The sequence below is a fragment of the Ornithorhynchus anatinus genome, chromosome 10 (assembly GCF_004115215.2).
Source record: "Ornithorhynchus anatinus isolate Pmale09 chromosome 10, mOrnAna1.pri.v4, whole genome shotgun sequence".
Lineage (NCBI taxonomy): Eukaryota > Metazoa > Chordata > Mammalia > Monotremata > Ornithorhynchidae > Ornithorhynchus > Ornithorhynchus anatinus.
In genome coordinates this window covers 52,338,495-52,360,888 of record NC_041737.1, presented here as the reverse complement: position 1 = coordinate 52,360,888, position 22,394 = coordinate 52,338,495, and the positions used below count along the sequence as shown (strand labels likewise).

At 60.5% G+C, this 22,394-nt stretch overlaps 1 protein-coding gene across 1 annotated transcript in view; it reads right to left on the bottom strand.

Moving 5' to 3' along the window:
• MYH14 (myosin heavy chain 14) overlaps positions 1–18,088 on the bottom strand; it is a 28,473-nt gene extending 10,385 nt beyond the window's left edge. Inside the window, 25 exon segments of the mRNA XM_029073588.2 lie at positions 1,595–1,801; positions 2,082–2,213; positions 2,329–2,437; positions 3,090–3,250; positions 3,371–3,440; positions 3,868–3,989; positions 4,234–4,430; positions 5,627–5,741; positions 7,570–7,743; positions 8,374–8,547; positions 8,914–9,066; positions 9,800–9,918; positions 10,289–10,384; positions 12,960–13,103; positions 13,438–13,536; positions 13,791–13,854; positions 14,009–14,101; positions 14,199–14,219; positions 14,689–14,791; positions 15,055–15,082; positions 15,260–15,416; positions 17,689–17,805; positions 17,807–17,916; positions 17,919–17,989; positions 17,991–18,088. Of these exon segments, the coding sequence (XP_028929421.1) occupies positions 1,595–1,801; positions 2,082–2,213; positions 2,329–2,437; positions 3,090–3,250; positions 3,371–3,440; positions 3,868–3,989; positions 4,234–4,430; positions 5,627–5,741; positions 7,570–7,743; positions 8,374–8,547; positions 8,914–9,066; positions 9,800–9,918; positions 10,289–10,384; positions 12,960–13,103; positions 13,438–13,536; positions 13,791–13,854; positions 14,009–14,101; positions 14,199–14,219; positions 14,689–14,791; positions 15,055–15,082; positions 15,260–15,416; positions 17,689–17,805; positions 17,807–17,916; positions 17,919–17,989; positions 17,991–18,088 (2,934 nt within the window).
• Between the last annotated feature and the right edge of the window lie 4,306 nt (positions 18,089–22,394).

Here is a 22,394-nt window from a genome sequence, read left to right as displayed (position 1 = left end):
TCAGTTCCTTCATCTGTAAAATGGGGATTCAATCCTCCTTCTGGCTTAGGGTGTGAGCCCCCTGTGGTACAGGGACCCTGTCTAACAATTAACAAGGATCTACCCCGGCTCTTAGAACAGTGTTTGTCACAGTAGTGTTTGACAAATAAAAATAAATAAATAAAAAGAAGGATGATGCTCCCTGATAATGGGGAGTGTTACTGAGCGTACAATTCCCAGAAACATTCGGGACGGCGCCCTGATCCATCAATCAGTCGTATTCATCGAGCGCTTACTACGTGCACAGCACCACACTGTGGGCTTGGGAGAGTACATTAGAGCAACATAACAGAGTTGGTAACAAGTTCCCCGGCCACAACAAGTTTACAGTCTAGAGGACGAGCTTACAGTCAAAGGGACCCCGGATCTCTGCCCCCGAGAACACCCCTTTCCCTGCTGCGGCTGTGCCTTCGAAGTGAGGCTTGTGATGGGGTCTTGGGTGCGTCTGACACGAGTGGGGCTTGATGTAAATACACTGGGAGACTGCCCTGCTGCTGCTGCTGCTGGTGGTGCTGGTTTGGGGGAAGGCACTTGCTCTGCTGTGCCAGGGACCGGAGGAGGGCAGAGAGGAAAGGAGCATGCCAGGGGGTTCAGAGACAGAGAGAGGGAGCCCAAGACTCTGTGAGGGATGGGAGAAGAGCGATTAATCAAGGGTATTAATTGAGCGCTTACTGTGCGCAGAGCACTGGACTAAGGACTTGGGAGAGTACAAAACGACACAGGTGGTAAACACGTTCCCTGTCACAACAAGCTTACAGTCTAGAGGGGGAGACGGACATTAAAATAAATATAGTATGTATAATATTTAGCTATGGACATAAGTCCTGTGGGGCTGAGGGTGGGGTGAGTATCAAATGTCCAAAGGTCACAGAACCAAGTGCAGAGACGAGGCAAGAGGGAGGCACAGAAGGGAGAGGAAGGCGATGGGCAGGTGGAGCCAGGGGCGGAATCAACGTTAAGTTACCCGGGCGGGTCCTGATCGGGGAGACACCAACCCCAGGAAGAAGCATGGGTTCGGGTACAGAGTGTCAGGGGGTGGGGACATGTGAGAGAATGGGGTGGGGGGGTGTTGGCTGAAGGGTCACAGTGGGGACACCGAGGGGTCATCCCTAAAACCTAATTTCCTCTTCTACTCCCTTCTGTGTCGCCCTTGCACCTGAATTTACACCCTTTATTCACACCTCACTCAGCCCCACAACCCTCATGTCCACACCCGTAACTCATTCAATTATATTAACGTCCACCTCCCCCTCTAGATGGTAAATCTGTGGGCGGGGAACGTGACTCTCAACTGTATTGTCCTGTATTCTCCCAAGTGCTCGGTACAGTGCTCTCCGTACACTCTAAGTGCTCGGTAAATACAATCGATCGATGGACCTGTATTTGATGACGATGGAGACCCCTGGGTTTTGGAGGGGGAAGAAATGGAGAGGAGAGTTTGAAGGGGAAGAAGAAAGAGGGACACTGGGGAGAGGAGAGAGAGATGATGGGAGGAGTTGCGGGAGGAAGAGCATGGTGGAGGAGAGGCTGTGAGGTTGGGGGAGGAGGGGCAGACCTGCACGTGCTGCTGAAGCCTTCGCTTCTCGTTGAGCAGCTGGCCGCTGCGCTCCTCTTCCTCACTCATGCGGGTCTCCAGTCCGGCCACTAAGGCCTCCAGTTCCTGCTTGCGGTTGGACAGCCGGACTCGCAGCTCCTCCGCCTCGGCACACAGGGCCGCCTCTGACCGCAGCTGCTCCACCAAAGACAACTTCTCCTTCTCCAGCTACACCGGGGCCGGACACGGAGCAGGGAAGAAATCGGAATGAGGGCAGGGCCCAGCCCAAACCCTCGAGACCTCACTCTGACCCCACTGGCACCTCTCCACATCGACCGTAGGACCCCACCCCGCCTCCAAAAGCCCCCATCCTGATCCCCACCCACATCCCCTGAGGCTCCATCTCCAGCTTTCTCCCTCCCATCAACCTCTTCCCTCAGCCTGGGGCCGTTCCCGGGCCATCTTGCCCTCCCCTCCTCGCCCCCCGCCGGGCCCCCGGAGGTCGGACCTGGTGCAGGGTCTCTTGCAGCTCTCTGAGCCGCTGCTCGCTCTGCAGCTGCTGCTCCTGAACCTTCTGCAGCTCCTGGGCCCTGGCCTGCAGCACCTCATCCTGCCGCGTCACCTGCAGCAGGGGCTTCACCTGGGAGGGGGACACGACCCCGGACGGGTGATCACCGCCAAGCAAGGGTCGGGGGTTTCCCCTCCCTCCAGGACGGTCTCCCCGACCCCCAACCTTCCCTGCCCGGCCGGCCCACCTTGGTGAAGAGTCTCCACCAGTGCCAGTTCCTCAGCTTGAGGTAGGCAGCGCAGTTCCTCTGCATCACCCTCAGGGCACTCTGCTGCTGCTGTCGCTTGTGGAATGCCCTGTGGGGGTAGGGATGGGTCAGAGGCGGCTCCAGGACGGGCCCGGCCCCGAGGTGCCCAGGCCACCTGGCCTCTGGGTTGGACAGTTCAATCGCCCTCTCCCCACCAAAACTTGTCTGGGCCCGGGGGCCCCCAGGGGACCGTGGTGGGCCACAGGACGACGGCAGGGGTGCGGTGACACACAGGCAACAGTCAAGGAGAGACCACGGTTCTGAAGAGATCTCTGCTCCCCGAACAACTGGGCTCTTTGTTAAGTGCTTATTATGTGCCCAGTGCTGCATTAAGCACTAGGTTGGATACATTCCCAGTCCCACCTGGGGCTCAGAGTCTAAGGGGGAGGGGGAACAGGAATGGAATTGCCATTTTACAGTTGAGGAAACTGAGGCACAGAGAAGTTAAGGTCACAGACGAGGTAGGTGGCAGAGCCGGGATGGGAACCCAGATCCCCTGACTCCCACGTCCAGGCTCTTTCCACTAGGTCCTGCTGTTTCTAGTTCCTGAGTGGCGACAAATTTGACGGAGGTGGGGCAGAGGAATGGGCGGGGCCTTTGTGCAGGTTTTTGTCGGATGGAAGGAAGTTGTTGGGGGGTCTCTTTGAGTGAGAGTTTCCCAAGGTCCCGGACCACCCACACACACTCCCCATGTTCCGGACCTGCGGGCCAGGTAGCCACGGGCGGCAGCCTGGAAGGAGACGATGATGTCCGTGACCTTGAGGTCTCTCTCCTCTTCCAGCTGGGCCAGCACCCCAGCCCTGAAGAAAATCTTACTCTGCCCGACGCGGTATAGGTTCGGGTCCAGATCCAGGGCCTTGATCTAGAGGGGGAGAGAAGAAGGGGCCGGGGGGAGGAGACGAGGGGATCCTGAGGGTCCGGCCCAATCCCCGGGCTCTTCCACGTTCCTCAAGCCCCCTCCCGCTCAGGTCCCCGTGCTCACCATCTTCTCACAAGCCTGTTTCCCGTCCATGAAGCCCTTGGGGATGGCATTAGGAGTCAAGATTTCGTACCTGCGGAAAGGGGTCAAGGGGTGGATGGCCCAAGAGTCAGGGGGTGACTGGTCTGAGTGCCAAGGGGTGGGTGGTCTGGATGTTAGGGGGTGAGTGGCCCCCGACCAACCTCTCCACAGGGTGTTGGTAACAAAGTCCTGGGTCATCTTCCCCAGGCCCCTCTCTGCCTTTTCCCCAAGCCCCTCCTCTTCCCTTCCAGGCCCCTGCCTCTTCCTCCCAGGTCCCTCCCTCTTCCTCAAGGTCTCTCTTCTCCCTCCCAGGTTTTTCCCTTTTCCCTCCCAGGCCCCTCCCTCCACCTCTCCTTCCCCCCAGGCCCCTCCGTCTTCCCCCAAGCCCCTCTCTCCTCCCTCCCAGGGCCTTCCCTTTATCTCCAGACCCTCCCTATTCCCCCAAACCCTCTCTCCACCTCCCCTCTCCCAACCCTGACCTCTGGCGGAACTCCTGGAAGACGATGCGATTGGGAAACCCTTGTCGGCAGATGCGGATGCCCTCCAGGACCCCGTTACAGCGGAGCTGGTCCAGCACCAGGTGAGGCTCCAGCTTCCCCGCCTGAAGACGCAGAGGGGAAACAAAGCGGGGACCCGGGGGCAAAGGTCACGGCCAGGAAGACCAGCCAGAGAGCCCAGATGGAGTCTGCACCAATCGGGCAAGTCACGCACAGAGGTGGGGCACGGGAGGGTGGTGGTGGGGCACAAGGGAGGCCACAGGCCTCTAGTGGGTGTTGGGGGTCCTCTGCTACGGGTGAGGTTGGGCCCAGTGCAACAGGAGGGAGATGGGGTCGAGGGTCACTCACCCTCTTTTCGTGGTTGGGCACGATGCAGCGGACGAAGCTGGGGTTGGTGTTGTTCAGGGTGCTCATGAGGCGACTCAGCGATTCCTTGTAGAGCTGCCCCACGGTGCGGAACATGCCCCGGCGGGGGCGGCCCCCCGGCCCGACCCCTGACCCCTCGCCTAGACTGCTCACCTGCTCCAGACCCACGATGCTTTCCACTGTGGACGACCGGAAGAGAGGAGAGATGGATATGTGTCAGAGACCCTGGCCTCCACCCTGCCAGGAGCTCCCACATTCTTCTCATCCCCTGGGGCCCAGATGATTTGAAGCCCCCAAAATGGAGCCCGGAGACCCCAAAAAGCAGAGTCGGGAGGCAGCTGGAGGTGGTGAGGCCAGGCTGAGCATCCCCAGACTCTCAATGATTAAAAGGAGGAAAGGAACAAGGACAACATTTTGGGGGTCTCGGCCTCTGTTCTCTCTGCCCTCTGAGTCTACAAGGGGCTGGGTGAGTGGGGAGAGGCGGAGGAGAGGGAAAGGAGAAAGAGTCCAGAGTGGAGTTGATCCATAAAGTTGGGGGGAAGAGGGGCTGGGGGCCGGTGTCTCTGTCCGTTTCTCAATCACTGTCCTCTATTTGACTGGTCTTGATCAGACTCTGCCTCTCTCTCTGTCGACCCCACAGGAGCCCGGGGGTGGGAAGGAGGGGTCACTCTCTCCCTCCAGAGGATAGAGACCCCGAGTCTCAGGGCCAGGAGATCAGGAGACTCATCACGAGCATGGATAACAGGGTTAGGAAAAGAGTGAGGGGGCGAGGGAGGGGAGAATGGGACACCCTTACCTCTCAGATGTTGGACTACTGGGAGGCTGGCAGGTGTGAGTGTATGGACGGGAGATGGATATTTTGGGGTGATGAAGAGACCTCCCTGTCCTAACCGAAGTCAATGGTCAGTTTATTGGGGTATATGGAGGGAGGGGTTTAGTGAGGGGTGGTAGAGACAGAGGGAGGTGATGATGATGATAAAAATTGCAGTCTTTGTTAAGTGCTTACTATGTGCCACGCACCGTACTAAGCACTGGGGTTGATCATCAGATCAGAAACAGTCCCTGCCCCACATAGGGCTCCCAGTTTCAAACCCCATTTTACAGAGGAGGTAACTGAGGCACAAAGAAGTGAAGTGGCTTGCCCGAGGTTTGAGTGAGAGGGCTAGGGACACCAAATGTGGAATTCCTTAGGGAGCTGGAGTGTTGGCTACGAGAGGGAAAATTTTGCTGTCAAATGAGGATAAACTCCAGAGGGCAACCTTCCCAGGGTCCCTCGGGGCCACCGTCAGAGCCTGGGGCCTGGGCCGGACGGGCCACGGCAGAGCTCCGGGGAGCCACATCTGGGGAAGGGCAGCGCCAGCCCAGGGCCTCTTACCATCCCTCCAGATCTCGGCCGTGAGTCGGTCGGAGCTGTGGTGCAGGAGGGCCGACACGTTGTCGTTCAGGGGGTCCATGTTCTTCATCAGCCACTCCGAGGCCTTGTAGTCGACCTGCGGAAGGGGCCGGGGCAGGAGGACTCAGGGTTGGGAGGGTCTGAAGCCGGGGTCAGGGGACAAAGGGAGAGAGGGCAGCCTCCCAGGCCCACGGCACTTATGTACGTATCTGTAATTTACCTCTATTCATGTCTGTCTCCCCTTCTAGACTGTAAGCTCACTGTGGGGAGGGAATGTGTCTGTTTATTAATAACCGTGGTGTTTGTTAAGAGCTTACTATGTGCCAGGCACTGTACTAAACACTGGGGTGGATACAAGCAATAGGGTTGGACAGAGTCCCTGATCCACATGGGGCTCAGTCTCAATCCCCAGTTTACAGATGAGGGAACTGAGGTCCAGAGAAGTTCATTCATTCATTCAATAGTATTTATTGAGCGCTTACTATGTGCAGAGCACTGTACTAAGCGCTTGGAATGGACAAATCGGTAACAGATAAAGACAGTCCCTGCCCTCTGATGGGCTTACAGTCTAATCGGGGGAGACGGACAGACAAGAACGATGGCAATAAGTAGAATCGAGGGGAAGAGCATCTCATTAAAACAATAGCAAATAAATAGAATCAGGGTGATGTGCAACTCATTAACAAAATAAATAGGGTAATGAAGATATATACAGCTGAGCGGACGAGTACAGTGCCGGTGACTCGCCCAAGGTCACACAGCAGATAAGTGGCAGAGGCGAGATTAGAACCCATGACCTGCGGACTCCCAAACCCACTTCACTTCTCTGTGCCTCAGTTACTTCATCTGTAAAGTGGGGAATAAGACTGTGAGTCCTACGTGGGGCAGGGACTTTGCCCACCCCGATTTGCTTTGCGTCCAGTCCAACGTGCTTGTATCCACCCCAGTGCTTAGTACAGTACCTGGCATATAGTAAGCGCTTAACAAATACCATAATAATTATTATATTGTACTCTCCCAAGTGCTTAGCACAGTGCTCTGCACGCAGTAAGTGCTCAATAAATACGATTGAAGGAAGGAAGGAAGGAAGGAAGGAAGGAAGGAAGGAAGGAAGGAAGGAAGGAAGGAAGGAAGGAAGGAAAGAAGGAAGGAAGGAAGGAAGGAATGAAAGGGCAGATGGATCGGGCTCTCCCAGGGAGCTGGGGAATGGGGCGGCTAGGCCACCTCCTCGGCTGGCTTCTCCCAGACCCTCTCCACAGACAACCGGTCCCCGAGTTGGGTCTCGGTCCCGGCGTTCTGAGCTGCCTTTCTCTGTCTTCCCAATCGATCAATGGCACATACTGAGTGCTTACTGGGTGCAGAGCGCCGTTCTAAGCACTTGGGAGAGTTAAGTAATAAGACCACCATTATTATTATTGTTATTTTTCTATAGAGCTAGAGGACATGATCCCTGCCTTCAAGTTGTTCAGTCTGGCAGGAATCCACTGGAGCCTTGAAGGCCCGGTTCAGATGCCGGGTCTGGCCTAAGCTGGATCCTGTCAGGGCCCGTTTGGACTCCTAGAAAGGCTAAGGGCCGGTGCCGATTCCCCATTAGATGGGGAGCCCGGGTCAGAGCTGACGATCTGGTATCGGCCCCGGTGTTCGACACAGAGTCGGCGCTTAACAGATGCCACGGTTACGATTATGGTTAGGGATATTAGTGCTGCTTGGACTCGGAGAAGGCTTGGCACTGGGAGGGGCCCCCCCACCACCCAGCTCCCTCCACCCAGACAGGACACTTGAGCATAGTGTGGGATTCTGGCCCCCACCGGCCCCCCAGACGCCCACCGGACCCAAGGCCTTTCCCCCGGTTCTGGCTCCAGCCCACCCCTGGGTCTCCTCTGGCCAGCAAAGTGCAACCCACTGAGATGATCCCCGGCCCTCACCTTGCCCGCGTAGTGCACCACGCTGAAGTCGGACTGGTCACGCAGCTGGCGTGGCCGCTGAAGTTTGGGGTGGCCGGACTGTTCCTGGAACACCTTCTCCACGAAGCTGCGGTCCGTGGCCTTGGGGAACCAGCACTCCTCATCCAGGAGCGCCAACAGGCCGGGAGGGTTGGCCTGTGTGAGGTGAGGGGACCGGTCAGTCAGTCAATCGTATTTACTGAGTGCTTACTAGAGCACTGTACTAAGCGCTTGGGAGAGTACAATAAAACAGACACATTCCCTGCCCACAGCGAGCTTACAGTCTAGAGAGGGAGACAGACATTAATAGCAATAAATAAGTTAAAAGCAGAGGAAGGTGCAGACGGGAACCCCTGCCCTTTTCTACCCCGCCACCTGGCCCACCACCAGAAATCCCCTCCTACTGAGACTGGGCAGACCGGAATCTTGGCCAGCTCACACCTGCTGTCAACCGAGCAGTCAGTGGTGTTTGTCGAGCACTTACTGTGTGCAGAACACTCTATTAAGCACTTGGGAGAGTACACTAGAACTGAGTTGGTAGACACGTTCCCTGCCCACGATAAGCTCACAGGCTAGAGGAATCCATGGTATTTATTGAGCACATACTGTGCATAGAGCACTGTATTTAGTGGTTGGACAGTACAATAGGATATAATGGCCAGGGATGCCCGTCCTTCCCCTCTGCAGGGCATCTGGGGGAGCCCACTTCGGGCCGGAGGAAACGGGGTCCGGAAGGGGGGAAGTCCCGTCGGGGGTGTCGAGGGGAGGAGGGGTCGGGGAACTCACGGGCTTCTCGATGAGTTCGATGCAGGGCTGCAGGTCCTGGCCGAAGTCCACGAAGGTCCAGGCGATGCCCTCCCGCTGGTACTCCTCCTGCTCCAGCTCGAACATGGTGTGGTTGAACAGCTGCTGCAGCTTCTCGTTGGTGTAGTTGATGCATAGCTGCTCGAAGGAGTTCAGCTGGGGGAAGCACCGACCGTCAAGAGGGTCAGGGACACGGCCCCGGAGGGGAAGGGGGTGGGTTCAGGGTCCAGGAAGGGGAGAGTGGGGGCGGTAGGTGGGAATCAGGGACCAGGCAGGGGAGAGAGAAGGAGATCAGGGACAGGGTCAGGGAGAGAAGGGGGGGGTCAGGAATTGGATGGTGGGGAGAGAGGGAGGTTAGGGTCTGAACTGAGGAAGAGAGAGGGAGGTCAGGGTCTGACCTGGGGGAGAAAGGAGGGTCAGGGACCAGGCAGGAAGGTTAGGGGTCTGGCCTGATGATCTCTGATCCCACTTCCCTTTGCTGTAGCCCCCCATCCCAGCAGCAGCCCCTCCGCCCCGGCAGACCTGGAAGATCTCGAAGCCTGCGATGTCCAGGATGCCCAGGAAGGAGGCTCCCTGGCGGGGACTGCGGTCCAGGGCTCGGTTCAGCCGCATGACCAGCCAGCGGAAGAGTCGCTCGTAGGAGGCCTTGGCCAGGGCCTCCAGGGCAAAGTCCGCCTGAGCAATGGGGAGAGTTGGGGCGGGGAGGCGTGGCGTTTAGCACTGTCAGAGCCTCAGCTGCCGCTCCGCATCCCACCCCGCCCCCCAGTTCCTCCTTAAGGCAGCCTCCGCCCATCCTGCCCCTTCCCTCCCTACCCCTAGATTCAGTCCCAATCTTTCTGTTTGGAGGTAATGATATTAAGAACATTGTGGCATTTACTAGGAGCCTAGTCTGAACCAAGCACTGTGCTAGGTGCTGGGGTAGATGCCAGATCACCAGTCCCTATCCCTCATGGGACTCCCAGTCTAAAAGGGAGGGAGAGCAGGGACTGAGTCCCTATTTTCTGCCTGAGGAAACTGAGGCCCAATGAGGTGACTTGCCTGAGGTCACACAGCAGGCAAGTGGTGGAGCCGGGACGAGAACCCAGGACTTCTGAGTCCCAGGCCCAGGCTCTTTCCACTAGGATGGCCACTTGGGAGCCAAACCCAAGCCGGGCCGGTTTAGCCAAGGTTGCTGTGGCCCACCATCACTACCTGGGTGGCAACGGCAGTGTCTTGGTCAGTTGCTCTGGCTCAGCTGACCAATCCTGGGTGGCCCCAATGATCAGAGAGTAAGCGCCCTCCTCTCCTTTCTCTCTCCCTCCCTTTCCCCTTCCTGTTCGCCCTCCAAGGTGAGCCGGGGGCTGGTCGGTTTACTCGACCCCTACCCAGCCCTCCTGGTTCCCCCCCGCCCACCAACCCCGCCCATCACCTGCTCCTTCGTCTGAGCCTTCTGCACGTAGTCCCGGCCAACTTTGATGCGTGGGGAGAGGAGGGCCCGAGAGAAATCGGTCACCCCCAGACCCAGCAGGCAACACAGCTTCTGAGCAGCTGGGAGAAGCCAGAGAAGGGAGAGTTGGAGGGGAGCGGGGTCAAGGAAGGGGTCAGAATGGGCAGGGAGTGGGGCTTCAGGGAGGGGCCGGGGTCAGGCCTGAGGAGAACCCATCAGGCCCTGTTGGGCAGGCCCAAGCAGAGAAGTGAAGCATTATGGTTTGGAGAGATTCTGGGTGAGGGCTGGCTCACTGGGAAAGGAATGAGGCTGGAAGGGGGAGGGGATGGGGGTCCCTAAATTTGAATGGATATGTGAGCGACAGAGAGGATTTGGGTCCTTGGGGTCGGGTGGGTCTCCCAGGATTCGGCAAGGGGATCAGCTCGAGAGACTTGGCAGGGGGTTGGGAGGTGGGAGTCTCCAAGGGAGTACCTGTGTTGTCCGGCATGGTGGCCTGGTCCGTGTTCCTTTCCTTCCGCAGGGTGATGTTTCCAAACTGGAGCACCGCCGACACGATCCGCAGCATCGCTGGGGGTGGCGGCAGGATGGGTGGAGGGGAAGAGCGGGGGTCAGGGCTCCCCATCCTCCCCCGGCCCCTTGACCCAGCCTCCCTTGGGAAGACTTCCCGTCAACCGACTCAACTACCGAAACCCACCGGGCCCCCTCCTCTACAGGAGGCGGATTCCCACAGAAACCCTTCGTAAACAAGCAGAGAGACCCTTCTTTCGGCTGCCCACGAGAGAACTCTAGAAAGGAGAGCGACAGAGAGAGGTCCGAAAGACCAACAGGAGCAAGCAGAGACACTTCGTTTGGCTCGGCCCTGCGGAAAAATAGGGAGGCCCGCCTCCAAACAACCAATCCATCAATGCTATTTATTGAGCGCTTACTGTGTGCAGAGCCCTGTACGAAACACTTGGGAGAGTACGATAACCACAGAATTAGCAGACACGTTCCCTGCCCATAACGAGCTTACAGTTTCGAGATGCGGGGGACCCCTCAGTGACCTTAGCAACAAAAAATGACCCTCTGGGGTAGAGAGTGCTGGCTCCAGAGTGATCAGTCAGTGGTATTTATGGAGCGCTCACTTTGTGCCGGGCAAATGTACTGAGCGCTTGAGAGAGTACCATCGAGTAAATAAACTTTAAATTATATATTAGAAATTACTCTAATTGGAGAAGCAGCGTGGCTCAGTGGAAAGAGCACAGGCTTGGGAGTCAGAGATCATGAGTTCGAATCCCAGCTCCGCCACTTGTCAGTTGTGTGACTGTGGGCAAGTCACTTAACTTCTCTGTGCCTCAGTTACCTCATCTGTAAAATGGGGATTAACCGTGAGCCTCACGTGGGACAACCTGATTACCCTGTATCTACCCCAGCGCTTAGAACAGTGCTCGGCACATAGTAAGCGCTTAACAAATACCAACATTATTACTCATGTATTCATATTAATGTCCATCTCCCCGCTAGGCTGTAAAGCCGAAGGTGGGCAGGGAACGTGCCCACCAACTCTGTTGTATTGTACTTTCCCAAGTGTTTGAAATAGTGCTCTGCACATAATAATAATTATGGCACTTGTTAAGCACTTACTATGTGCCAAGCACTGTTCTAAGCACTGGGATAGATACAAGCTAATCAGGTGGGACACATAGTAAGCACTCAATAAATATCATTGACTGATTGATAGACACATTATTTACCTTCAAGGAGTTTACAATCTTGGGGGGGGGGTTCAAATCTTGGGACCTCCCCAGCCAAACTCTCGCACTGTCCCAATGTCTGGCCAGGTCCAACAAGGCCAAGAAGTGCCTTCCTAAAGCTGCCCGTCTGAACCGCTGGCTAGAGGACGCCCCAAAAGGGATGCTTAGCCCTCTCCCAGGGAACTCAACCCCCACATTGCAAAATCCCACACAAGTTAGGCCTCCATTCTTGGTGGGGGGCAATCTTCACAGAAAATCCAAGTCAACACCTCTAAAACCGACCGGGAGCTTCTTGCGGGCAGGAATCGTAACTACCAACTCTATTATATCATACTCTCCCGAGCGCTTACACTAGTGCCCGTCACACACTAAAGCGCTCAGTAAAGACCACTGATTGACCGATTTGCTGCTGGAATGGCTACAGTTATGGTAACTAAGGGCTGTTACGTGGAGCAAGAGGAAAGCTATCCCTGTCTTACATCGTTGGACTGTGAAATTCGTAACACCGTTGCCCAGCCTCTGTCACTCTTTAAAAACTTCTCCAAATTGATGCATTTGAAATTGTTTCTCTGTGGCTTCCTTTTCTACCCACCCCCAAACCCGATTTTCCTTGGTCCCGGGCTAGAGTCACCAACGGGGGTTAACTTTCAAAAATCCTTTCAGTGTCATCTGTCTAGCATCACCTGAAGTTAGGACTGAGGACTTCCTGGCTCTTATATTTACCCCAGGGCTTAGCGCACAGTGGTAGAGTCTCCCGCCAGAAACAACAGATGAATCTCTCTCCCGTCACTGCCAGTCAGTCGATCAATGGTATTCACTTAGCACTTACAGTACGCGGGGCAATGTAATGAGCGGTTAGGAGAGGACAGTAGTGGACATGGTCCCCGTCCTCCAGAAACTTATAGTCTACCATGTGCAGAGCACTTGGGAGAGCAGGGAATGTATCCACCAATTCTGTGGTATTGTACTCTCCCAACACTTAATATAGTGCTCTGCACACGATAATAATAATAATGGTAATTACGGTATTTAAATGCTCACTATATGCCAGGCACACGATAAGCACTCAATAAATACCACTGATTGATTGATATTGGTTGAGGGGACAGCAGAGTTTGGAGGTGCGATCCCTGCCCTCAAGAAGCGGGCTTGATAGGTAGTTATTTGCTTAATAACATTAAATAACGGCGGGACTTCCTAAGCGCTATGTACTGAGCGCTATGTAGCTACGAGATGATTAAGAATCTAACTGTCTACGAGACAGTTAGATTCTTAATCCCCTGATCTCTGGTACCTAGCCAACTGTCCTGGCAGGGGGAAGGGGCCGGCCTGGGGTGGGGAGGACACCTTCGGTCATTTCTCACTGCCCTCCCCCCCCCCCCCACGACGCACCCTCCAATATCACCTACAGGTGATTTCTTCATGGGTGAAGCCAAGCACTCGCAGAGACTCCAGGGTCTCCTGGAACAGTTCCCGCTCCTGCTGAGCTGATCCCGGCCCCGGCCCGTTCGTCAGGAAACGGTATTGGGAACACGGCTCCAGGAGGAGGTCATCTGGGAGGGGACAGTGGAGCAGAGGTCACGAGAAATACGGTGGTATTTGTTAAGCGCCGACTACGTTCGAAACACTGTACTGAGCACTGGGGGTAGTGAGAAGATCAACGGGTCAGACCACAGTCCCCATCCCTCCTGGGGCTCACCGTCTAAGGGGGCTCCTCTCCCTCAGATCCCCCCAGAAAAAAAGCAGTCTGGGACCACGTCCTCCCCACCTCCTGGACCCTCCAGAGAAAAGCTCAGAGGTCCCCTCCCCTGGATCCTTCCAGCTGGGGACGGCGGGGGAAGGGGAAGGAGAGGGAAAAGAAGAGGAGGACAAGGAGGAGGTGCCGACCCTTCAGCTTCTCCCCAGCTCCCTCCAGCAACTGGTAGAAAATATGGAAACTGCATTCATCCTTGGCCTGGCGGATGGCCCGAGATTTCTCCAACAGATCTGCAGAGGAGTGTGTCAAGGATAAAGGCAGGATGGAGGGGAGACTCTCTCTAGCCTCCCTCTGTCCTCTCTCTCCTTCCTCTCCCCCTCCCTCCTTCCTCTCCCCCTCCCTCCTTCCTCTCCCCACTTTCTCTCCCCTCCCTCCCCCTCCTCTCTCTCTCTCCTTAACTCTTTCTCTCTGTCAATCTCTCCCCGCCCCGCAGAACTGTCCCTCCCCTGAGTTTTCTGCCTGCGCCAGGACTCCAGAAGGATACAGGTCTCGATGTTGGCTCCCACGATATAGCCAGCCACGTCAAAATTGATGCGGATGAATTTACCCTTGGGGAAAGACAGAGAGGCAGTTATTCCCTCCCTCGGCACCTCTTGCAGCCTCCACTCCCTACAGGAACCCGGGCATCTCCCGCCCAGCCCACTGCCCTTGGAAACCTGTCGTCTGGCCCTCACGTCTCCCCCGACGCCACCCCACACTCACGAATCGGGAGGAGTTGTCGTTCTTAACCGTCTTGGCGTTGCCAAACGCCTCCAGGATGGGGTTGGCCTGAAGAAGCTGTTTCTCCAGCTCACCCTAGGGCAGAGAGTGAGGTCAGGGGTCGGCGGGGCGAGGGACACCGCCACGGGACGGGGACGCGGACCGACAGACGGACGGATCTCTCACTACTCACATAGGACACAACGCCGGCAGTCTGGGGGGAGGGGGGCGGCCACGGGGAACACGGGACACGGAACCGGGACACAGCACATGGAACACAGGACCCACAGGCAAACCAAAACATGAGCGCGGCGGATGGGAATGGAGTTCTGGGGGACGCAATCTGTTCGGGACGCGGACGCCGGGAGAGGGCCCAGCGAGGGAAGGAACCTGAGGCGCGAGGGGAAAAGGGTCAGCACTTAGTTGGGTGGTGACTAGTCGACCTGGGGCGAGACCTCAGGGGCGTGAGCGGAGGACTATGTGCCAGAGGGCGAGGGCGAGGCCTGGACTCCGATGGGGAGAATGCAAGCTCACCCTGGGCAGGGACCAGGCCCACCGACTCTGCTGTACTGCGCTCTCCCAGGCGCTCAGTACGGCGCGCTGCACACATCAAGGGCTCAATAAATACCCTCGACGGTCGGATTGAGAGTGCAGGGAGGGAGGAGGACCAGGTGGTCACTTACCGGGCCGCCCTGCTCCCTGCGGCCCTTTGGGGAGGAGGCCACGTGGGCCAGATACTGGATCACCTTCTTGGTGTTCTCCGTCTTTCCTGCACCAGACTCGCCCCTGGGGAGAGCGGGGAAAGGGCGTTTCCGGACCGTCCCCGACCCGGTCCCTGGGTCCCCACCTTCCGGCAGCCCCTGGGGGACCCAGCCGCCCTGCCCTCCCAACTCCCAGTTCTCCCTGCTCCTGGCCCCCACATCTTATCCGGGCCCCCGGCGTTGTTCTGCCAGTCGGCCCTTACCTCCCTGGACCCTTGCGGGCAAAAGAGGAGACGGGGCGGGGGGGGGGGGGGAGGGAGGGGGAAGGGGACCAGGGGAGACGCTCACGTGCAGAGGATGGACTGGTCCTCACGATCTGTGGGGAGGGACGACAGGTCAGGACCGGGAACAGTTCCCACCTAGGCCCCGCCCCTGGGGCCCGGTCGCCCTCTCTCTGGCCTCCGCTCGCTCGGGAGCCCCTGCCCACCCCCTCTCCCGCAGCCTCCGCTCCCACCCGACAGCTTCTCCAGCCCACTCACCACCCACTCCTCACCTTGCAGCATGCTGCGATAGGCCCCCTCTGTGACGGCGTAAACGTGGGGCGGAAGCTCGTGGCGCTTCTTCCCCCGGTACATCTCCACGATGGCCTCGGTGTAGATGGGCAGCTGCTTGTAGGGGTTGATGACCCCGCAGAAGAGGCCAGAGTACGTCTGCGGGGGGCGGGGGGGAGGGAGATGCAGGGGGCCGTGGGCCTCGGCTGCCCAGATCCCTCTTCCACCCTGCTTCGCTCGCCACCGGCCCGCTAACGGTGACGATAGCCATAAGAATAATAGCGGGATTTGTTAAGCGCTTCCTATGTGCCAGGCGCTACTCCGAGTGCTGGAACAGAACAATCGGGTAGGCCGCGCTCTTAATCCCCACTTTACAGGTGAGGAAACGGAGGCCCAGAGAAGCGAAATGCCTGGCCCAAGGTCACACGGCGGCCGCGCGGCAGAGGCGGGATCAGAACCCGGGTCCTCCTGACTCCCGGGCCATCGTGCGATCCTTCAGGCCGCGCTGCTTCTGCTGGGCCTTCCCCAACCCGTCACGTCCCCAGGGGTCTCGGGGGCCGGAGGACGCAGTTCTCGCGTCCGGGTGTCGCTCTCGGAACGGGGCGGGGCGAGGAACGGGGCCACCGGCCCTGGAGCCCGAGGAACCGGTCGGGTGGGTGTCTGGCCCCCTCCCCTCCCACCGGCCCCAAACCCCTCCGGGAGGGCGGGGCCGCCGGGCAGCATTCCCAGGGACGGTAGGTCACGGGCAGTGGCGCCGCGGGAGCCGGAGGAGGGGAGAGGCTGGTGGGAGGGGTCTGCCCTCCCCCGGCCCCGCCCCGTTCCCACGGAAACCCCCGCGGAGCCGGGGGCGGGGGGCCGCGGCGGCACCCGGCCCGCAAGGGCAGGCCAGAGGGAGCTCGGGGAACGGGGTCGGGAGATCTAAGGGGAGGGGGCGAATACTGGGGGGAGGAAGAGGGGTTTGCGGTCCGGGGAGAGTAATAATCACGATGATGATGATGATGATGATGAGCCCTGTTCTAAGAGCTGGGATAGATAGACGGTCATCAGGTTGTGGGGCTCACAGTCTTCATCCCCATTTTCCAGATGAGGGGACGGAGGCACAGAGATGTGAAGCGGCTGGCCCAAGGTCCCACAGCAGACAAGCGGCGGAGCGGGATTGGAACCCGCGCCTTCGGACTCCCAAGCCCGGGATCTTTCCGCTAAGCCGCGCCGCGCGCCTCCGTTTCCACTTCTCCAGCCCCGAACTCTTCCCTGGCCTGCGCCGCCCGCCCTCCCACCGCATCGGCTCCATCGGCTCCGGCGCCTTCCCTCGGCTCCCGTCCCCTCCCTTCACGCTTCTCTGGGTCGCCCCACCCCACCTGCCCTACATCCAGGGAGGCGTCTCCTTCCCCGTGCACCCCGGGCTAGGCTTGGCCCAGTCCCCTGGGTCACCCCGGAACCCAAACGGCTTGCAGGGAGCGGGGAGAGGTCGGCGAGGATCGGGGCCTGGTGGGACGGGGCCGGACCCTCCCGTCCTGCTCACCTTCGGGGGGGAGGGGGGCCCTGCGGCTTGGGGTCACTCAACGGTCCCCCAAGAAAAGGGGGCGAGAGTCGGCAAGTCAGAGTCAGGGAGAAAGGACTCCGGGGACGGGCGGTGGAGACAGGGACGGGCACAGCGGGGGCAGAGCCAGAGACGATAACGATAATGATCATCATCCTATTTAAGTGCTTTACTGTGTGCCAAGCGCTGGTCTCAGCACTAGGGTAGATACAAGCAATCAGGTGGTCCCACTTGGGGCTTTGCAGTCTTAATCCCTATTTTATAGATGAGGTAACTGAGGCACAGAGAAGTTAAACGGTCTGCCCGAGGTCACCCAGCAGGCAGGTGGCGGAACGGGGATCAGAACCCACGTCCTCCGACTGCCAAGCCCGTGCCCTCGTCACGGGCCACGCTACATCTACCGGAAAAAGGGGATGAGCTAGAGACCCCCAGAGGCGGAAAGGAAGGAACGGGCAGAGCCCACTCTTTTTTTTAGGATGTTCGTTACGCGCTTATTATTACGCACCGTGCTACGTGCTAGGTTAGATGCAAGGTTATCGGTGGGTCACCGTCCCTGTCCCGCATAGGGGCTCACGGTCTCAATCTTCATTTTACAGAGGAGAGGACCGAGGGGCGCGAAGTGGCTTGCCAAGGTCACGCAGCGGACGAGCGGAGGAGGCGGGATTAGAACCCAGGTCCTCTCTGTCTCCTGCAGGCCCCCTCCCTCCCTCCCGCAGACGGCTCATCCGCTCCCCGCTGCCGGGAGGCCTCGGGAAAGGTAGGATGAGTATCTCCTAGATTAGATCGCATCGCCGTCCCACATCACAGACACGTCTCCGTCCCTGGAGAGTTTTCCCAGGGCCCCAGTCCCGTCCGACTCTTTCCCTCGTCCCGCCCCACGTTGCCACTCACATAGATGAGGTCCGAGTAGTAGCGCTCCCGCAGGTTGTGCAGGACGGAGGCCTCGTTGAGGCAGGTGAGGTCGGCCATGTCCTCGGCCTTGCTGAACTTGGGCGGGTTCATGGCTGCCAACCTGCGTCCTGGGCAGCCTCAGCCGCTCCCGCTCTCCGCCAGCTCCCACCTCGGCCTCCTCGGGCCCCTGGTCCCGCAGGGCCGCCGCCTCGAAGCCTTGCGTCTCGAGGGGACCCACACCAGCCGCCGGGCCGTCCACTCCATCTGGGGGGGACGCCCCCGATGGCCCCCAGCCCCGCCTTCTGGGAGGTGAACAGGAAGGACGGGCCGCTTCGGGCACCGGCCCGGCCCCGGGGGGGGGCCTTCCCTCCCGCATCTCCGACATCGACACCGCCGCCATGGCTGCGGACGGGGAGAGGGTGTGTGTGGGGGGGTCCTGCTCGATGCGCCCCATCCCCGCCACCCGCCCCCTCTGCCTCTCCCCTCTCCGCCCCACCCCCTTCCCGGCTTGCCTCGTTTTTTAAAAAATGGTACTTGTCGAGCGCTTACTATGTGCCAGATACCGTTCTGAGGGCTGGGGCAGATCCGGAGTAATCGGGTTGCCCCAAGTCCCCGTCCCACACGGGGCTCACCGTCTCAATCCCCGTCTTACAGCGGAGGAAACCGAGGCCTAGAGAAGTCGATTACTTTGCCCAAGTCACGCGGCAGACGAGTGGCAAAGCTGGGATCAGAACTCAGCTCCTTTGACGCCCAGGCCCGTGCTCCATCCACTGGGACATGCTGCCTTCCAACTCTGCTCCTTATTCTCCCTCTCCCACCGAGAATGATAACCGTGCTATTTCCTATACGCTTACTGTGGCCCGGGCACTTTTCTAAGCGCTGGGGCAGCTCGATCGATCCGAGATCATCGGATCGGACCGCCTCCTGTCCCACGCGGGGAGGGAGTACCGGTATTTCATCTCCGCTTCACAGATGAGGAAACGGAGGCACAGAGAAGTGAAACGACTCGCCGAGGTTACGCGGCAGGCAAGCGGTAGAGCCGGGCTTAGAATCGGGCCCTCTGGCTCCCGGCCCGGGCTCTTTCCTTAGGCTACACCGCTTCTCTAGTTGCCCTCTTCCGATCTCTTAGCCTCCCTTCTTCTCTCCCGGTCCTACACCCTCCACTGTCATTTATTTTCGGGTTCGTCTTCTCTTCTAGATTGGAACTGCTTGAGGGGAGGATCGTAGCTAGGGATTTTCTGATGCTCAGTACGGTGTTCCGCACGGAGTAAGCGGTCAATGTGAAGCCCACCGATTGACTGAGCTCCCGCCGCCCCCAGTTCTGCCCCTACTCTCCCCCCAAGGCCCTTGTCCCTGACTCTGCTTTCTGACCCCTCAGCCTTCCCCTGCCCCGCTCCTCTTCTCCCCAGGCCTAGCCCCCCTTCCTTAGCTCTGCCCCATCCCCGCTACCTCTCCCTGGCACCGCCTCCATCCAATCCTCTCATTTCCCGATCGCCTCTGCCCTCGACCTTTGCCGCCTCCCTAGACTTTCCTCTCCCCCGCCCCACCCCTGTCTGTCCCTAGCCGCCTCTACTCGCCCCCTTCCTCTCTCCCCAGCTCCGCTTCCGTCCTCCCAGATCCCAGGCATCCTCCCAGCTCCTCGGCTCTTGCCTCCCCTTCCCCGGGTTTTAATCCCCGGTCTTCCCCGGCCCTGCCCTCTTCCCCCGTCTGGCCCCCGTCGCGGCGCACCCCGCGGGATGCTCCCTGACCTCCGCTCCTCCCCAGCTCCCGGCCCGCGCCGCGGCAGGGTGTTTCCATCCTCCGGCCTTCCCCGGCCCTGCCCTCCTCTCTCTCTCCCCGCCCCGGACACACCCTGCAGGGGGCTTCCACGTCCCGGCCTTCCCCGGCCCTGCCCTCCGCTCCCCCGACCCTCGCCGCGGGATGCTTCCGTGCCCCGGCCCGCCCCGGCCCTGCCCTCCGCTCCCCGCGTCCACCGGTCACCGCATTCCCCGGTGCCTCGCTCCCACCTCTCCCCTTCTGAGATTTACCCCTCCTCGTCGGATGATCTTTGACCAGGAAGTGTTTGCGGTGATCCTTCCTCACCCCCATCGACGAGAGGAGAAGAGGCGGGGAGTGGGGGAAACGACCCGAGTGGCCGCGAGAGGAGCCGGGGCGGGGGAAGCGAGGGGCGGAGGGTCTGGACGCCTGAGTTCCCGGGCCTCGGTGGCTCCCTCCGCCTGGGCCCGGCCCCGCGCCGCCAGGTGCCTCGGCGGCCTAGGCCCAGCCGCTCCCCTGTCGGAGCCTGTCACCGCCACCGAGGGGACAACCCGCCCCGGGCGGCCCGGCTCCACCTGGGGGAAACCGGGGAAGGGATCGACCCTAGGGCGCACGCTCATCGGCCCTGGGGTCCCGGACGTCAGGGTCCCCCTCGGAGGCGCGGACACCCCGGACCCCGAGCCCCTGCTCTAGCCCGCCCTAACTCTCCCCCCGCCCCCCCGCCGTAGTCCCGCTGCTCCCTGGGGACCCTCCGCTTTCAGCCCCGGAGAGGATAGGGGGTCGGGGGCCAAGGGGGGGAGGGGGGGGTTACCTGGGTGTGAGGCTGGCCTCTGGGAGAAGGGGTGGGGAGGGGGGAGGGGGTCCTGCCGCTCTCGTCCTCTTCGGGGCGTCGGGGAGGCCGCACCGCAGGACTTCGGAGGTGCCTCTGCCGCCGCCGCCGCCGCCTCTGCCGAGCCAGTGGGGAGGGAGGCGGGAAGGGGAGGGGGACGGCCCGGCCCTGGGGAGGGGCATGAAGTCATCGTCCCGGAGTCGGAGTGTCCCGGCCCCGCCCCCGGCACCTGCCGGAGCCGCGGGCGGCGGAGGGCCGGGCCCAGCCGGGCGGAGGGAAGAGTTGCCGGCTCCTTTTTTGGGAGCGGGGCAGGTGCCAGTGGGATGCCAGCCAGGGGTGGGGCCCCGGAGGGACGGGCCTCGCCCCCCCCCCATCCCGCCGGCCCGGTGCCCTCTGCACCGGGGCCTGGGGGTGAGGCCGGGTCCCGGGTCCCGGGCAGCTGCGGGGGGGGACGGGGGGGACGGGACTCGTTCTTCGGAAGGGCAGGTGAGGGGGGCGGGTGAGGGGTGGGGGGAAGGGGCGGCCTCGAGGGTTTGTGGAGCTCTCTAGGGCTCTCTCACGTTCCCCGGATTCCTCCTCGGGACATTCCTGCCTCGAGTGGAGGAGGAGGAGGAGGAGGAGGAGGAGGAAATGGTCTCGTTTCAGGTGTTTAAAGAATTAAATCTCCAGCCCAGGGGGCGGCGGCCCAAGCTACGTCATCCCCCAGGGACCCGCCCTCAACGAGCCCGGCTCCCGGCCGACAGCCCCGTTGGGACCGAGATCCCGGGAGTCCCGCTCCCCCTTCCCCCATGCGGAGCCCCCCCCGGGACCCTCCCCCAGCTCCCCCCCTCCCCCGCTGAGACCCCGGGGTCCGCTCTCAGGGAAGACTCACTGACCTCCGTCGGCCTCCGCCCGGGTGTCCGGCGGGTCAGCTCCGGCCTTCGACGGGAGAGGAGGTTGGATGCGGGGGGGGAGGGTCTCGTTAGGGGGGTCGTCTTAGGGGGCCGGTGGAGGGAAGGGGGCCCAGGCCCACCGGGCCCTCCCCGCTGCAGAGTCACCTGCCAACGGGACGGGGGTGGGGAGGGGGCTTATGCAAACGTGTGCCGAGCGCGGGGGGCGAGCGAACGTGTCCGGGAGCCCGGGCGGCTGGAGGTGAGGACGGAGACCCCCGACCCCCCGCCCCTGTCCCCCGCTCCGCCCCGGCCCCCGCTTTGGAGAGCTCCGCCGGGCTCGCCGTCCGCCCGGCCACTGAGGGGCAGCGGGGCCGGGGGCGGGGGCGGGGGCAACGGCGAAGCCCCGCCCCCGGCCCCGGCCGCCGGCCAATGGGCGCCTCCCCCGACCCGGCCCGAGGCTCGTCATTGGCGGGCCCGGGCCGTCCATCAGGACCGCCCCGCCTCCGGCCTATCCGAAGTTCCCGAGGCGACGGCGCCGTGGGAAGAGAGTCGGCCCGGGCCCGGCCCGGCCCGGCCCGGCCCCGGGGGGGGGAGGGGGGCGGGGGCGGGACCAAGGCCCTGACGGACGGGCCAGCGCACCGATCCGGAGGGGCAGGAGCCGTCAGGGCTTTGTACGGCCGCCATCAATGGGGACCTTTGTGGACCCCTCCCCTTCCCCCTTCCCCTCCCCTCGGCACCCGGCTTATTTGTCTCTATTATTGATGACCCTTTTTATTTTGTTAATGAGGTGTACATCTCCACCATTCTATCTATCTTGATGATGTTGCTCCGTTCTCTTCTGTTTTGCCGTCTGTTCCCCTCCCCCTTTAAGGATAATGATCATGTTGGTGTTTGTTAAGCGCTTACTATGTGCGGAGCGCCGGGGTAGATACGGGGTCATCGGGTTTTCCCAGGTGAGGCTCCCAGTCTTCATCCCCATTGACGGATGAGGGAACCGAGGCACAGAGAAGTGGACTCGCCCACGGTCACCCAGCCGACAAGGGATTCGAAGCCGTGGACCTCTGACTCCCAAGCCCGGGCTCTTTCCACTGAGGCCACGCCGCTCGTGGCCACCCCAGCGCTCGGCACGTAGGAAGCGCCGAACAAATACCGTTATTGAAACGACGATTATATCAGACATTCTTTGCCCCCAGCGCGGCTGGTCCACGGCGTTCCTTTCCCCCCCCCCCCCGCCCCCCGGCCCCGTGACC